The 17121-nt window shown below is 37.7% G+C and overlaps 3 protein-coding genes across 3 annotated transcripts; all 3 read right to left on the bottom strand.

The window, feature by feature from the left end:
* Positions 1-721: 721 nt before the first annotated feature.
* On the bottom strand, positions 722-2357 carry LOC136280297 (neurexin-4-like). Its single transcript, XM_066165309.1, has 3 exons — positions 2067-2357; positions 1828-1939; positions 722-1329 (listed from the first exon to the last, which is right to left on the bottom strand). Exons 1-3 carry the CDS (start codon positions 2355-2357, stop codon positions 722-724), a joined length of 1011 nt encoding a protein of 336 aa, XP_066021406.1.
* Positions 2358-5309: 2952 nt separating this feature from the next.
* LOC136280296 (contactin-associated protein-like 5) lies at positions 5310-8444 on the bottom strand. Its single transcript, XM_066165308.1, has 4 exons — positions 8345-8444; positions 7663-7916; positions 7103-7214; positions 5310-6244 (listed from the first exon to the last, which is right to left on the bottom strand). The coding sequence occupies exons 1-4, from the start codon at positions 8442-8444 to the stop codon at positions 5622-5624; spliced, it is 1089 nt and encodes a 362-aa protein (XP_066021405.1). The 3' UTR covers positions 5310-5621.
* Positions 8445-9524: 1080 nt separating this feature from the next.
* Positions 9525-13975, bottom strand: LOC131776830 (neurexin-4-like). The gene is made up of 4 exons (XM_066165883.1): positions 13760-13975; positions 11756-12009; positions 11249-11360; positions 9525-10474 (listed from the first exon to the last, which is right to left on the bottom strand). The coding sequence occupies exons 1-4, from the start codon at positions 13857-13859 to the stop codon at positions 9846-9848; spliced, it is 1095 nt and encodes a 364-aa protein (XP_066021980.1). The 5' UTR covers positions 13860-13975; the 3' UTR covers positions 9525-9845.
* Between the last annotated feature and the right edge of the window lie 3146 nt (positions 13976-17121).

Below are 17121 nucleotides of genomic sequence, written 5' to 3'. Positions count from 1 at the left end.
CAAAGAATTCAGTTCCATGAAATGTCATTCACAACGAATAAAGGGGATAAGTTTATGAAGACACTGTGGTGCTGCTTCGGTGGGAGGGTGTAGTAGGGTACACCCTTGTATACGTCAGAGCGAAAGACGAAAGGCTGACGCTCGAAACATCAGCTTTCAAACTCTTTATGATGGCCAATTTACGTTATCAACTTACCTGATAATACCATATTACCCTGTCATTTACAATGTACACCAGGAAGTATGAATTATTCTGAAGAATTTTCTTTACGAAAGAACTTCACACCATGCAAAACTGTGTTTCGATCGTACATATTGACTTTGCTACGAGGCTAATACCGGAAGATCAGCTATGACATACTTAATACTAAAACGCAAGGTGTAACAAAAATTGGCTATGGTTCAAAGCTAACAAGCTGACTTGCTAAAAATCTGCGTCCTCGATAAATTTACAAAGTACTTCATAATCACCATGCATAATAAGCTGTTCGCTCATTTGTAGATGGAATTTTGCACCTCATTGACAAAATGGGTAGAATGTGTTACTTGTTTACCATATATATTTATCATATATTTTTTTTACCATTTTGAGCCTTCAAACTAATTGCAAAAGTAAGTAATAAAAGGTCGATAGACATATCAGACATTTGTTTAGGATCACAGTATACAGGTATGCCATACGGAGTTACCAAGCATGATACTGTTTACTACTTATTTCAAATCAGGCGATTCCATAACATTTGAACTTTCCCAAGGTATGGTAGCCTTGCTCGTCGTTATCACCCGTATCTCCAAACCTCAGCTGTTTAACTGGTAAATGTGTCTTTTCAGTGAGGAGGCCACTGTCCTCCCGCCATTTTCCGTCATTCTTAATACAGTTACAAACTTCTTCTTCATTTGCGCAGTTGTTGTACATTCCGCATGCGCACTTACCACTATCAGGAGCTGCTCCGCCCCAATAGTTCATTTCCACGGAGTCACGTGAAACCCAAAAGCCATCGTTCAAAGTAGAACGGAAGCACTCGTACTTGATGAACTGCTCACAGTGCTTGGAAACATTGATGAGACTCACCAGCTGAGAGATGTTCGCTCCTTGGTAGTGTATGTCACGTGAATAAGATCCCTTTGATTCATATCCCTCCACCAGCGTCCTGTTCTCGCTGTCGTGACTAACGACAGTCACGCCAATTTCGTTCTCGTCGATCATGTCACATGTGACGTTATATGGTTGCAGCCCTCCTTCGCCGCCAGGATAGATGGTACACGGTCCACTTTTTGTATTAGGATAGACCCTCTTTAAGTCGCTGCAAGACTTTGGCCAGAACACTACTGTCGAGATTGAGAGATGAATTTGTAAATGAAATGTTACGTTAATTTCAGAAGAGTTTTATTTTCAAACGAAAAATATTACTTAATGTGGGTTACAAAAATTTTTAGCACTGTTACTTTGAAGCGCAGCATATCAGATATAAATACAGGATCTTTGAAAAAGATTTTTTCCTAGAACGTTACCATGTTGTTGATGGTATACATCCTCAAAAAGTTAATAAATTTTCTTAATTGTATCCTACTGCAGGTTGAGTAAAACAACGATTAGTTTTGTGAATCCCCATTTAACTCTTTTTCTGAGAGAAAGATAGGAATCGTGATGAGTATAGGGCAGATTAAAAAAAGGATATGTCGTTCCAATACCCGCGAGGGTGCACTTAACGTATGCTAGTGGTATTTCTGTCTGATTTTTCTCATAACTTCCGAAAGAGCAAACTATGTCTTTCCATGAATATAAAATCGGAAATAAGTACAACTTGAAAAAGAATTTCAGAGTACCACTGCAGTTTTCTCCAACAAATCCGTGAACACAGACACATCGAAATCCTTTGCTGGTGAAACCAACTTGACAAGTTCCGTTATTTAAACAAGGACTGCTACTACAGGGATTCTGTTAAAAGAGAAAGCATTGAACTGATAAGAAAAGATTTATGACACTTAAAAAATGGAATCCAAAAATTATTTAGTGAGGTGTCAAAAGTTGATAAATTTCTGGGGCTCTATTGTGAAGCATTTACCTCAATAGCCAGATAGTAAGCATCCGTTTCCTGAAGGAAGGTCAGTTTACTTTCATCAACTGTGGCGTTATTCAACTCACATTTGTATTTTCCGCCCTGCGCGAGTCTTACATTGATGGACACACAGTTAGGCTCCATATAGCACATCACACGGCAGCTCCCTTCATCAGGTACCTCCTCACTCCTGATCGCGTGACCCCTAATCACATTATTTGATATCGGTTCCTCGAACAGGATAATGCGGCATTCGTCACCTGTTGTGGACCAGAGTAAAATTTTACTATGCAACATAGTGTACTCGGGGTTTTCACGATAACTTAGAGCTGCAACTTGCGTAGGAAAGACAAAGCACGAGTAATCATTGAAGGCCAAATGCGAGGTTGTGAATATAAATTAAGATATTTAATCATCTTTGAGCCTCTATTCAAATTGTTTCACCGCATTTTTGAGTCATTCTCAATATAAAAAAATATCAGTTGATCTATACACCCTTTTTGAAGTCGCTCTGCAATGAACGAAGTTTAAAACATTAATATCAATAAGAGTTTGGGAGAAAGAAAACGTGATTATTCAAAGCCTCTGAATAATACATTTAACTTTATTTTAATTACAAGCAGGGAGATATATTAGTTCCTTTTCATCGTCTCAAGTTTGATAAGAAAAAATTGAATTAGCCTAGAAGTCAGCTATCGCGTACTTTTAAATCACCTTCAAAAATTCACAAATGGGTTTTCTTTCGCCTAATTTTTTTCTTGTAAAATGCTCTCGATAATTGTTTTCTCGGTAATCAAGGAAAAGAGACACGAATTTTAAATTAGGAAAATTTGTTCAAAACAATCAAACTCGTCCTTGATTAGCAAACAAAATAAAATGAACTCAGTTAAATATTGTTTACCTGACCAAAAGTGTAATTTTTGTCTCATGCGAGGTACATAATCCCTCAAAGCCTAGTTTTCACTGAGCGCCGGTAAAACAGTTCAAACTAGCGACGCAAGCATAACAGCTCATATTTCACCGTGAAAACAGCCTCTACGCAAGCCTCTTCGCAAGCGTAAACGAAAGTGTACGGATCAACATTTTTCTTATATCTTATGCTAGTGCTTGTCGATGTTCGTTTTCATTTGGCATGTAAACCTTATGCTTACGTTTGTGCTTACGTTTGTGCTTACGTTTGTGCTTACGTTTGTGCTTACGTTTGTGCTTACGCTCGCGCTCGCGTCGCCAGTGAAAACCAGGCTTAAGTCATCACACACAGGAAGTGTTATTTCTCTCACGCCCTAACAAACACCTTATCGCATCCTCTATAGGTAATTATGTCAAACTACACGGATTAAACGAATTCAACTCACCAATACAGGCAAAAACTGATGCTAATCTGATTCCGAGTAAAATAATAAGGGTAACAGGGAAAGTTCTCGCTCCCCTCTTGAAATAACACGAGTAGTTCATTCTTGTGCATGCAAACACTTGTGGGCTCCGGTAAAACAGTTAAAAAACTGCTGCTACCACCTAGTTTATACATAGCACTTATCACTATAGCCCGGATGGACTTAATAGTGCACCAGGTGCAATATTATTGGGATGGAATGTTTATTAGACCTCTTAGGTGATAACTGGATGAAAGTTCAAATTAGATATGTGACTAACTTCGGCGATTATAACTTGAGTAAAAGAAAGTAAAAGAAGCATTCCTTGAATTAGCTTAAAGCAGTCTTATTCTATAAGCGATTTCTACTGAGCAATTCAAGTTTTCGGTCCATTAAACTTACAGGACTTTTATCAATTACCTTTTTTATTAATTACCTTTCAATTTATGCATCACTTCTGGGATGAATAATATCTAAATTAAGCCGAGCCTGAAAGCTCCAGTTAGTTTCTTCTACAGCCTCTCACTTTATTGGAACTACTGGCTGCCTTATAAAGAGGTTATATTTACGAGAATTTAGGGATCGGTTATAATGTATGCAGAGGTGGGAGTTAAAGGCAAGAAGTAATTTGTGTATTTAATATATAAAGAGGCTTTTTATAGGTTCAGTGGACAATGAGAATGAATGACAGTGAGGGTTATTTGTGCAAATACCCAGAGGGGGAAAAAATCAGGACATCATCTGCACAATTCTCTTATTAAAACTTTGTAACTTATGGTGGTAAGGCATCCGTGTTCTCGTCTTGTGTGGATGCAATTCATTTAACTTTATGCGTTAAAGTACAAAAAATCTACTCTATAGAGATTTCAGGAAGGAAGGCAGGAAGAAATAAAAACACGAACTAAAAGAGGAGCGCGCCCAATAATTTGACCCAAATGCTATTCAGACTATTAAGACTCATGATCATAACAAATAGATTTTTCTGAAAATGAAAACAATTTTCCATGTTTAGCCAAAACAGTGCCACCTGTCTGCTGCCCACCCACAGGTATATATAATTAACAGAATGTTGAAGAGAAAAACACTAAAAAGGTCTCACGCAACTTAGTATTTACTTGCATCACCAGAAATATTATCTAGCTAGAAAGCACTCAAAAAAATTAAATTATTTTCGAAAATTTGAGTTCAATGCCCTCCATAAAAAGGGGCAGTAGAAGCAGTTTTACTCCAGCTTGATGCAAATATTATCATAATCCATCTGCTTTTAGTTTGCATACATTCTAATTTGGATAGGTAATCATTACCAAATTTGGTCACCAGTAGTTAAGCTTCGAGAATACATACTTCATTATAAATTCTTCCAGCAGGGAGATATTCCAGAATTGAAAAATCTACATCGTTCACTATGCATCCTTGTTACGCTGTTACCTTATTTTTTGCTGCAAAATTATGGTAGTCAATCATTGCAAACTAAAATATCCATTGATTAAGCGTCAATTAAGTTTCACTCGGAAACCATGAAAGCGGTACACCGTCAATATTTGTCAAGCTGGGTGAAACTGTCGAATGGGAGACTGGCTAGCTAATATATATGAAGACTTATCATGAGTGACAGTGTAATACATCAACAGCAGTCAAACTTCCAACTAGAGTTCACTGCATGAAGTAGCATGGCCAACTCAGAAGCGAGAGCGACCATTTACAAAAGGATCATGGGAGAAACGCTTTGCCCTAAAGCATGATGGGTGAGACTAGAGTCGCTCTTCTGCTCTGTCATGTACCATGTGGTTTGGCAACCACGTAGGGTGAACTAATGGAGATAGAGGAGTGATTTTGGTTTTTCAGTAACCTCCCTTTACTTTGGTCTTCGCGCCGGTTGTTCAATTTCTTTCAAACACTGATTGTTTTCACACGCTCCTTGGCAGGTCTTCTTAGGATCAGTGTCCAACTCCAAAAAAACGCTGAGAGATTGTCAACGATACAGAAATACCCCTAGATTACATGAACGTAGAAATGAAGAAACATCTGGCTTAAAAATCACAGCGTCTTCTTAATAACATCAACGCCAGGTTTTTGGGAGCCCACAGTCAACCTTAACGTCAGCTAAACTGAACATAATATTCTCTCTAACTTTCCACAGTATATGAGCCTGAAAGGATAAAACTGGTTTACGAGCGTATCATTACAGTTAAGCAGTTCCATAGCACTTCAGCTTTCCTAAGGTATGGTAGCCATGCTCGTTGTTATGACCCGTATCTCCAAACCTTAGCTGCCTGACTGGCAGATCGGTCTTGTCAGAGAGGAAACCACTGTCTTCACGCAACTGTGGATCATTGGCATCACAGTTACAACAATAGCATGCTTCAGCGCATGTCTTCTTCATTCCGCATGTGCAAGTTAATCCATCATGACCGACGTCACGACGCGGTTTTGCACCTCCCCAGTAGGTCACTTTCTTCGAATCACGTGACAACCACCAGGCGAACCCCTTCATTCTGGAGTGGTAGCACTCGTACTTAACGAACTGCTCGCAGTGAAGGGAAACAGCGGTAAGACTTTTAAGCTGAAAGAGGCTCGCTCCTGTATAGTTAATGATGCGCGAGTAACAGCCTGCATCTTCACATCCTTTCACCAATGTTCTGTTTTCGCTGTCGTGACTCATGACAGTCACGCCAACTCCGTTTTTGTCAGTCATGTCACACATGACCTTATAAGGCAGCAATTCACCTTCACTGTCTGGATCAATCAAGTATAGTCCACTTTTTGCTTCACGATGGAGCTTTTTTAAATGGCTGCAGGATTTTGGTAGCACTGTGGTGATAAAGAAAGACAAGTGTTTAAGTAAGAGTTTTGAAAGATTTGCTAAAGGGAGCCTCATGATGGATTACAGCAATGTTGTTTTGATAACTAAAAGCTATCTTTTTCATCACATTTTTCCTAGAAAGTTACCATGTTGTTGATGGCATACATCCTTAAAAAGTTAATAATTTTTCTTAGTTGTTAATTACGAGGGTGCACTTTACGTATGCTAGCGGTATTACTGTCTGATGTTTATCGTAACTTTCGCAAGAGCACTGTGGTGATAAAGAAAGACAATTGTTTAATCAAAAGTTTCTTTAGAAGACTTGCTGAAGGGAGCCTCAGGATGAATTACAGCAATGTTGTTTTGATAATTAAAAACTATCTTTTTCATCACAATTAATATAAAAATTAAAGTGATTGGAGTGTTGAGAAAAATTTTATAGCAATTTTTTTAGCACTGTTACTTTGAAGAATCAATTATGCCACAGTTCGTTATAAATATGAGCGCAGCCGTATCTGATGTAAATACTGAATCTTTGACAAAGATTTTTTCCAAGAAAGTTACCATGTTGTTGATGGTATACATCCTTAAAAAGTTAAAAATTTTTCTTAGTTGTAACCTACTGCAAGTTGAGTAAAACAACGAGTTTTGTGAATCCCCATTTAACTCTATTTCTGTGAGAAAGACAGGAATCATGGTGAGCAGATTAAAAAAGTACATGTCCTTCCAGTACCCGCGACGGTGCACTTTACGTTTGCTAATGGTATTTCTGTCTGACGTCTCATAACTTCTGCAAGAGCAAACTATGTCTTTTCATTAATGTACAATAGGAAATAAGTACAATTCAAAATAGGATTTCATAGTACCACCGCAGTTTTCTCCAACAAGTCCGTGAAAAAAGAAACATCGAAATCCCTTGCTGGTAAAACCAACTTGACAAGTTCCGTTATTCAAACAAGGACTGCTACTACAGGGATTCTGTTGAAATAGCGAAAATCTACATTGTAAGATCTGAATATAAACATGAGGTGAATAAAATCAAAGAAACAAGCTCTAAAAAAAACCCTTCAGATCTTATATATGGTACAAAGACACAACAGTTTCCGCAAAACTTGTCTATGCTAGTGAGATGCAAATTCCGTTTTGAAAAACTTGGTATATGCATGGCTGTTTTATTTATTTATTGGCCTACTTCAAAGCCGCTATCTCAAGTTTTCTTCTCTTTCATCCTCCTGCAATAGCCTAGAGGAAAAACGAAGATCAACAAAATGATCTGTTGGCCTCAAGTTGCCTTGTTGTTTTTATTTAAGTTTTTGTCTTCTCTAATTTTCAAAACCATAAATGTATTCTGTATTTCTACAGCTCTTTCTATATATAAGGAGCAACTTAATCTACCCTCTTCTATTATTCAATCATTAAACATTACCTCAATAGCCAGGTAGTAAGCACCCAAATCCTCAAGGAAGGTCAGTTTGCTTTCATCAACTGTGGCGTTATTCAACTCACATTTGTATTTTCCTCCATGTACGGGTCTTAAGTTCACGGAGACACAGTTAGGCTCCATATAACACATCATCCGGCAGCTCCCCTCATTAGTTACCTCTTCGCTCCTGATAACGTGACCATTAATTGCCTTATTTGGCAACGATTCCTCGAAGATGATGATGCGGCATTCGTCTCCTGTTGTGGAACCCAATAAAAATTCATAATTTTACCCAAATTTCCCCAATAACTTAGAGTTGTACTCGAGGTATCATTAAAAGCCACCATTAAGGTTGTGAACATGTACTGAGATGATGAAATACAGTTTGATTATAATAAAGACTAAAAAGAGTATCCAGTGAAATTCTAAGACTCGATTTGCATTTTCCATCACATTTGTCAATTCTTTGTGATGTTAATTGATTTCTTGAACTCTCGTTTCCTTCCCTTGGTGTTTTTCATACACCATCTTCTTTCCGACACTCTCTAAAAAATGGAAGTTTGAAAATATCCAAGTGGATAATTCCTAAAACTTTACGCACTAGAGGTCTTGTTTCTATCACGCTACAAATAGATTTGTAGAACTGTAGTTTTTAATTCATAACTATCAAACGAATTGTACTTACCATTGCAAGTAAAAACCGATGCTAATCTGATTCCGAGCAAAATACCAAGGATAACAGGGAAAGTTCTGGCTACCCTCTTGAAATAATCCGTAGAGTTCATTCTTGTGCTAACACTTGAGGGCGCTGATAAAACAGTTCAAAGCACTGCAGCTACCACCTAGTTCAAACTTAGTAGTTATCGCCCTAGACCGGATGAACTTAGAGTGCAGCAGGTGCAGGGATTATTTATTGATATGAAATGCTTTTTAAACCACCAGAGTGACCGGAGTCCTCGATAAAGCCAACATTCAATTTGTATTTTGTGAATAATTCAAGGATATAAGATGCGATATTCCTCGAAAGACTTAGGAATAAACTAATTCCAATAACATTCATTTGCGAATTTTACTTTTTTGGATTGACGTTTATGAATTAAACCCGCCTACTGAGTCAAATTCATTTGTTTTACGGAAGTTTCAATTTATGCATCCTTGATGCAATATTTCTTGGTTTTTTTTTCCCAAAAGCCATTGTGGTTCGGAAATTTCGTTTCAACCCAGATAGAACGCGATAGACGAGCACGTGCGGGACAACCGCAAAAGAGATTTTGCCCATAAAAAGTTTTCTTTTTCTGGTTTTCGAGTCAGAACAAGAAAGTAGAAATTTCGACTAAAAGGGGGACGCTAATTGGAAGGAGAGCGCCCAATTGAGGGGGGCGCCTATTAACCTAGCGCAGTAAAAAGTAATAAAAATCAAGAATGGATAACGCACATAAAGGAATTCTGTAACCACACGGAGAAAGAAGAAACGGAAGTGGCTTTAACGAAAAAAGAACAATCTTCTATCGCAGTACTGCTTCCGCTATAGTTGAAGCTTGAAAAGTTTAAAATGGAGAAGCAATGGAAACAGGTGTTTGTGGTAAGCCTACTGCCTGAGAAAGTAAGGAAGGAGGGTAGGGGCGTTTATTTAAGAATGGCACTTGTTTGTCAATGTGGTCATAGGGGTGGGCACTTTTTTGAGCGCGGGCGCTTATTTGAGAAACATCTTTAATGATGTGTGTTTCTTGTTTATCACATGAATTTCCTCTAAGCTGCAGCCAATCACCCTTAGAAAATGGTGAGAAAAGGAAATTAGTTTCATATCTTTACTAATTAAGTATCACCAGAGGCAACATGTCTCGCAAGTACCTGCTGAGGCCTCAGGCTATGGTGAACAGCCTTGTCAAATATTTTCTTACTTAATGAGAGAATACATAATTTTATCGAGTGATGAATATACTCTGATTTCTCAAAGACAAAAAACACCTTGTAATCGTTTCTAGCATGGTTGATCAGAACATAATAAACCCTTACCATGGTTGACCTTCGTACTATCACAGCATGTTGTTACAACAGTGACTCGGAAATGTAGATTGATGCTGATTTGCTGATTCGAAAGTTCAGTTACGGTTTTAGTTTTATACCAGTAGAAAAGCATTGTTGTTTAAAAATGTGATTTGATTTTTGTTCTCTTTTTTTTTTAATCAGACGATTCCGTAACACTTAAACTTTCCCAAAGTATGGTAGCCCACCTCGTCAAACCCATTGTGAACATCGACATCACCAAACCGCAACTGTTTAACTGGTAGATGTGTCTTTTCATTGAGGAGACCACTGTCCTCACGCCATTTACGGTCATTCATGTCACAGTTACAACGATCACCCCTTTTTGCACACGTGCCTTTCATCCCGCATGCGCACTTGTCACTATCAGGTGCTGCTCCCCCCCAATAAGCCATATCCATAGAATCACGTGACACCCACCAGTTGCGAGTTTGGTTCTGCCAATCATGAAAAAGTGAACCGTGACACTCGTACTTTATGAACTGCTCACAAAATAAGGAAATTCTGGTTAGGCTTGCCAACTGAGGAAAGGTCGCTCCTGTATAATGAATGTCACGTGAGTAACAGCCCGGATGCTCACATCCGTCCACCAATGTCCTGTTCTCGCTGTCGTGACTTATTACTGTCACGCCCACTCCGTCTTTGTCACTCATGTCACAGGTGACATGGTAAGGTAGCAATTCTCCTTCACCATCAGGATCAATCAAAAAGTTTCCACTTATCGCCTTGGGATCGAGCCTCTTCAAGTCACTGCAAGATTTCGATAACACTGTGCAGAGAAAAATGTGAAGTGTTATTGAAAATGAGACTCCTATCATTAGATTGTTTGCCTGAACGTGGTTGGCATTAAGTTATCGAACATTTCCTTCCAAGAATCGATATTACTTCGCCATAACAGTTGATGTCCCATATAAGCATAGTGTATTAGAAAAAGTGCTCGATCATTATTCAACACTGTAAATGTGGTGTTATCCTTTTGACTTACGAAGTTCTATATACAACGCTATGCATTCCATCAAAACGTTCTCAATTTTCCTACAATAATTTGAAGAGCCAATTTAAAATAAAATTCATCGATTTTCCGGCCTTATAAAAATCTATAATTTAAAACCACACGGAAGGAATTGCAATGCCCCGCGCCTGTAAGAAGACTTAGGCTGTCAGGAGAGGAAATTCTTAGGAGATCACTAGAATTCATCCAGGAACCGTTCATGCGCGGGTAAGCTGCGGCAGTGATGCGTTGCTGACAAAGCTCAGCAGACCTGACTTGAACCTCAAAATGAAGTTGCTTTTGTTATAAAAGGTACAGTTTTTATCTATAATTTCTCCCTGCTACAAATGTCGCAAGTTCACGTTGACACTATCAATATTTTATTTAAATGTTAAATAATTGAGGAGGTTGAACGTTATTATTCGTGGTAAAAACTATTGAGGACTTTAATAACTTAAATTTCTTTTCTTTTTTTTTTTGCTTTGATAGTTAGATTTTTCTTAAACATTCAGGATCAGGGAAAGCTTGACTGAAAGTAAAATTTTACAATACCAGCACAATTTGCCCCAGCAGATCCGGGAACACAGACACATCGATACCCTTTAGTGGTAAAACCTACTTGACAAATTCCCTCATTCAAACAAGGATTGTTAGCACAGGGATTCTGTGGAAAAAAAAGGAAAGCACTGAAGTGACTGGAAAAGGAGTCAAACCTCTAAATGATTGGAAGCAAAAATACTGTGAGGTGCACGAGGAGTTGATAAGGCGAACTTGACGAGTCCTTTTTAATTTTTATGACAATGAGACACAACAATTTTCACAGAAAAATACCTGTGCTACAAGGACTTCTATGCAAACCTTGTAAAAACCGTTTTTTGTCTCATTGCTCTGCAGACGTAGCTACTTGGCCAAGAAAATTTATCCCCAAAGCTACTGTGAGATACCAAGATACGCCGATCAATCCGAAGCTTCACCATTCCCCCCTCCCCCCTCCCTTTGCTGGGAAATTTAAACCTTGCGCAAGTGTAATAACTTTATTTATTGGTGTAAAGAATTTACCTCAATCGCCAAGTAGTATGAATCCTTTTGTTGAAGAAAGATGAGTTGGTTTTCCTCAGCTGTGGCGTTATTTAATTCACATTTGAATTTTCTTCCATTTGAAGGTCTTACATTGATAGAGACACAATTAGGCTCCAAATAACACAGCATACGGCAATCCCCTTCATAAGGTACCTCCTCACTACTAACCACATGATCCCTAATAGCCTTATTTGGTATCGGTTCCTCGAACACGATAACGCGGTATTCGTCTCCTGTTAAAGAATAAGACCTTAATTTCGATCTTTTTTTTCAAACGGATGAGTCACTCTACAAGAATGCGAAAAGAATGCTTCAAAAATTGCTTCATATACTTCGTAATCAAAAGTACTTGATTAAAAATGATTTTGACATGATATTTTTTTTTATTTAGCTGGTGTCAACTTGATGCTCCGATGTTCGTAAAGTCGATTTAGGCCATTTGGTAGAGTTTTGTTGCAGATATTTGCCTTCTCATTTTAATGGTGCCACAAGAAAAACACTAGGAAGTCATTTTTCATTTTTAGACGCAGTTTCTGAAATATTTTTGGAAGCACTCCCGTCTTCAATTAGTCGTAAATGACTCAAAACGGGTATCGAATACAGCGTTTGGGACTGGACCGCCTGTCGAGACACCAATAAACGCAAGTTTCAAACACAAAGGATAACTTTTCAGAGTTTACTTAATCACTTTGAATTCCTGCCGGTAAAAAGGAGAGCGTTTACAAGTTATTACTACTGAGAAGTCAATAGATCATACAAGTTAATTGGTAGCATGGGGTGGAAAATCGTGCTAAAATCTACCCGTGATGAAATATTTTGGATAAAAATCAGCGATCAAAAAAGGGAGGCCAGTCAGTGCAATATTGATAGAGGCGCGGCTTATCGGTCAAAGTTGCCCTTCCTATGTGATTTTAGACGAAAGTTTTAGATAGTTTTGCGAATGTAGACGATTTGAGGAGTTCGAAAACACAATCAATTATTAAAAGCCTTGAAATTATGCATTTAACAAAATGGCGGATTTATGGAATCAGACATTTAAGCTAAGGTAAAGGTATCATAAGTTTGGAATGACCCAATAAGAAATAATCAACTACTGCATGTACCTTTTATGGAAGGTAATCAGTGTCAAGGGTAGGTTGGTCTCGGTAAACGAAACAGAGAGAGTAGGAGGTGGAAACGTCTTCACTTACACGAATAAGCTAAGATAAACAATAAAATTTTGGATTCGATCAGCAAATAAAATGGTATGGTTACCATTGAGCCCCTCTTGATGTGACGATAACTATGAGTTTATTGAACAATTTCGTCGCGAGTCATTGATACAAAGGCGGTTATCTCCTATCATGATAGACACCTTGTAAAATCTTCTCCGTTAACCGTTTTTATTATTTGTTCTCAAACAATTAACAACAAACATATTCTGGAATTGTTATTTGCAGTTTTAAAATAAAATCTTGTTGTTATTGTTGAATTGTTATTCGCAGGTTTAAAATATTAAAACTCTCAATTTTTAGCCCAGAGTAAGTGAATGGGGCAACGAGCCAAGGGATTTCTTGGCGACGAGTGTTGAAGTTAAGATGTTCAAATTTACATTTTTCGCAGGGGACAATTTATTGGTGTATGGTTTTAGTCACATTTATCATCGGTTTTACGATTTTTGTTATTCGCCTGTTTATTTTTCATATTATCGCCTCATCATTTGAGTCAATTTGCTTCAAACTTTGGATCAAAATTCTCCACCTACCAAAATCTATTTCTGGTTGTTCGGTTGTAATGATAATTCGTGGCAGGTGTTCTAGTCTCTGTCATGTGCAGGCAATAACCCCTTAATTCACAATTTTTTTAAGGAGAAAATTGTTAATAGCAAACACTTTAAATCTTTTTGGGAGCTTGATAAACAGATGAGTGGAAATAGGCTGAAGATACCATTTCTTTATCAACAAAAGATGCTAATAAAGCATTGCTTTCGAGGTAAGTCCCTACCTGTACAGCCTCCACAAAAGGGAAATATGATTCCCGAGAAAATGACAAAGATAGGAACGAATAACGACATCCCAGAATCAAATTGATGCAAAGACGCCATTTAAACCCATTCTTTCAGTCAAAGCTTGAAAGCGTCAACGTGAATGAAGGTTTTAGCTTCCTTCTGGCACGAAAAATGACAAGAACTCTGCTTCGTTGGATACTGTTACTGTTTTGGTGAAGCCTCGCAAACACATAGATAGAGTTCATCTTTATTAATGACCGCTCCTTTTGATTGCTACAAAGACGCCATTTGAACCTTTTCTTTCAGTCACAGCTTGAAAACTTCAACGTAATTCAGCTTCCTTCTGACAAAAATAATGACAAGAATACTGATTTGTGGACTATACTATTATTGTTCGGCGAAGCCTCATAAGCATATAGATAGAATTCCTCTTTGTTAATCACCGCTCCTTTTGAAGTTAAAATTTTGGATCATAGGCCACAAGGTTATGGACAGATGTATGCACGCCCACACTTTACCACATTCGCATTTATTTCTTTATAAGTCTTATTACTTGATAGGTGTCAGTTTTCATCTACTGAGAAGACATTCGTGACGCGCGCCTCCTCAATAAATTATCAATGATTGCTTAGTTCAAATTTCCTGTCAAGCGCCTATCAACAAATTTCCTGAACGGAATGGTTGACGAGTGGTACGGATGCTAGAACACGAATATTACTTTGAGACAGTTGAAAATTCCAGTGAACGTTTTTGCTTTAGCGCCGTGAATTAACTTCATAAATGAAAAACTACCTCCCACGATCTCTGTCGTTAATATAGAAGCCATGATAATTTTTAACGCGGGCACTTTTGCATAAAAACATTTTACCCCCCCCCCCCCCCAAAAAAAAAAAATGGATCTGTGGCGCATGATTCGAATGTCACCCGATCCTACCGTGAAACACTGAGTTTACTCTATTTAGCGTTCGTCGCACTAAGATATCATTGTGAAATAATTTTGAAATGATTCTAGTCTTAAAAAGTAACCGAAAACCCCTCCGCAAAAGGGGAAATCAAATGATATTCCAAGGGGGATGAATGTTTTTCTCTTTTCCTTATGGTTTTTGCGTGACGCGTGATGGCCCCAAAATTTGCAGGATGACGCGTGATTGAACCCAAATTATCCGCGTGACGCGGGACCGGACATCACAACGTGATGTGTGATTTGCTATTCTACAAGTGAGTGACGCGCGATTTACAATTAGTAATTGCTAATTAGATTTTTGTGATTAGCGAACGCTCTTTGACCTAGAAGGATACCGCCTGGTCATGGCAGTGCGTCAGATCGTATCAGAAAGTATCCGAATCCATCGAATCTGCAAGATCTGAAAGGTTGTCGACCTAAACTACCCAGACGGCTGAAACGGTAATAGACGTTACAGTTTTGGTGTTATTTCATGCCGCCCGAGAAATTGTAATGTAAGCAATGAGCCAGTACACAAGGAAAAATTGTCTGTACTAGTTAGTGGTACACAACATTTTTCATATCAAAAGCTACGTTATATCTTTTACTGACATAAAGACAGTGCCGTACAGAAGGGGATGGGGCCGCCAAATTAGCAAAGTTCGTACTAGTTCTTGCGAGATAACTAATGAGCCATATATGAGATCAAACTGCGAAAAATTGTCAAAACTACGACTGCTTACTTATTAAACAACAGAGTGTGCCCAGAGTCACACCTCAGATGTTGAATTGAAAAATCGAAAATCTTCGTCAAGAGAACTTCGAAGGTGAGGCAAATACTGAACAAGCTATTGGATGAAGAGGATACTCAACGAAGCAACTTGAATAGTAAACACGTATGCTTAACTCTTGTGTTAAATATCCTGATTCTTTAATTTGTTTTTACTGTGTTCGATACTTGTAAAGTACGATTGATATTACGATACGAAGCCCAAGTAAAAGCTCTGGGAGCGTCTAGTTTCAACAAGTAAGTCGTCTTTATTTGTCTAACAAAAAGCAATATGACGTGTGAAACGCAATTCATTTCTGGATAAAAAACGTTAGATACAATATGATCTTTAATAATACATCCGATAGGTTGAAATCTTACTCTATTAGCTTAGCGTACTTATTCCTTTTTACGTGACACGTGATTGGTCAAAAAAATTCTCCATAATACGTGATTTAATAAAAACAATTCAGTGTGACTTGTGATTGGAACCTCCCCTTTGCCACCCTCACCTAAGTGACTGAGCGGACGATTACAACGCACACAGAATGTCAAGTGATGTTTATTAAATTTAGATAATAGTGCTAAGACGTAATTTTTCTTGATGGAAGTAGCGGTTGAGGTTGTGTGTGGTTCGAACTAAAAGAAAATACAATAGAAACTAAACTATGAAAAATGCGAAATGCAACATTAACCTAACTAAAAATTAAGCGATTGCCTAGAAAACTGAATACGAGAACTACACCAATTATACAGACAAAAGGCAAACATCGTAAATGTAAAAGAAATAAAGACTTACTTTGATCTAGCTCCTAACGATAGCAAATAACTTGTAGCGATTATCTAGCAGCGATGATTTTGTTGCAACAATTTATTAGCGATGATTGAAATAAAATTTTTACACGTGTCTTTAAATGGGAATTGATTAGAGATAACAAACTTATTATGTAATAATCATTAATTAACAAAAGACTTATTGATAAAAATGAACCAGAACAAAAACGATGATAAAATGTGTACTAACTAAGCGTTTCAAAACTAACAGCGTTAAAGTCGTCAGTAGTGTTGCACAATTTTAGAGCAGGTTGAATGATTTCGCTGTGTCACTTGTAAATTTAAAACAAAAGTATTACTATCACAAGGGTTACTGAAATTTTGCACATCAATGTTATTCAGTGTCAATTAATTTTAATGAAACATTTGAGTTCATTTGTGAGAATGATTATTTTGATTTATTCAATTTTGAACCTGCTTCAGCCCTCTATGGCTTCACTCCACCTCGATAATCAGTTCATGTACCATATGACTATAAGTGGAAACTGTTGAGCTTTCTTTTTTCATTCATTTATTTATCTACTCATTTTCTCACGTCATGATCTACACCTTGTAAAATCTTCTTCTAGAATTTAAAATTACAGAACTGCAATTCATGGTAACCTCTAAGATTACACTCACCATTGCAAGCAGATACCGATGCCGGTCCGATTCGGAACAAAATACAAAGGATAAAAGGGAACGTTGTCGCACCATTCTTGTGAGAAGCCAAAGAGCTCATTCTTGAGTAAAATATCTGGCAGTACAATAAAAATAGTTCGAACACCGCAGTTGACCATTACTTTTTTTACTTGTGACTAAATGTTAATTAA

The sequence above is a fragment of the Pocillopora verrucosa genome, chromosome 4 (assembly GCF_036669915.1).
Source record: "Pocillopora verrucosa isolate sample1 chromosome 4, ASM3666991v2, whole genome shotgun sequence".
Taxonomy (NCBI): Eukaryota; Metazoa; Cnidaria; class Anthozoa; order Scleractinia; family Pocilloporidae; genus Pocillopora; species Pocillopora verrucosa.
Note: the sequence above shows the minus strand (reverse complement) of the source record. Positions and strands in the feature narration are given on the sequence as shown.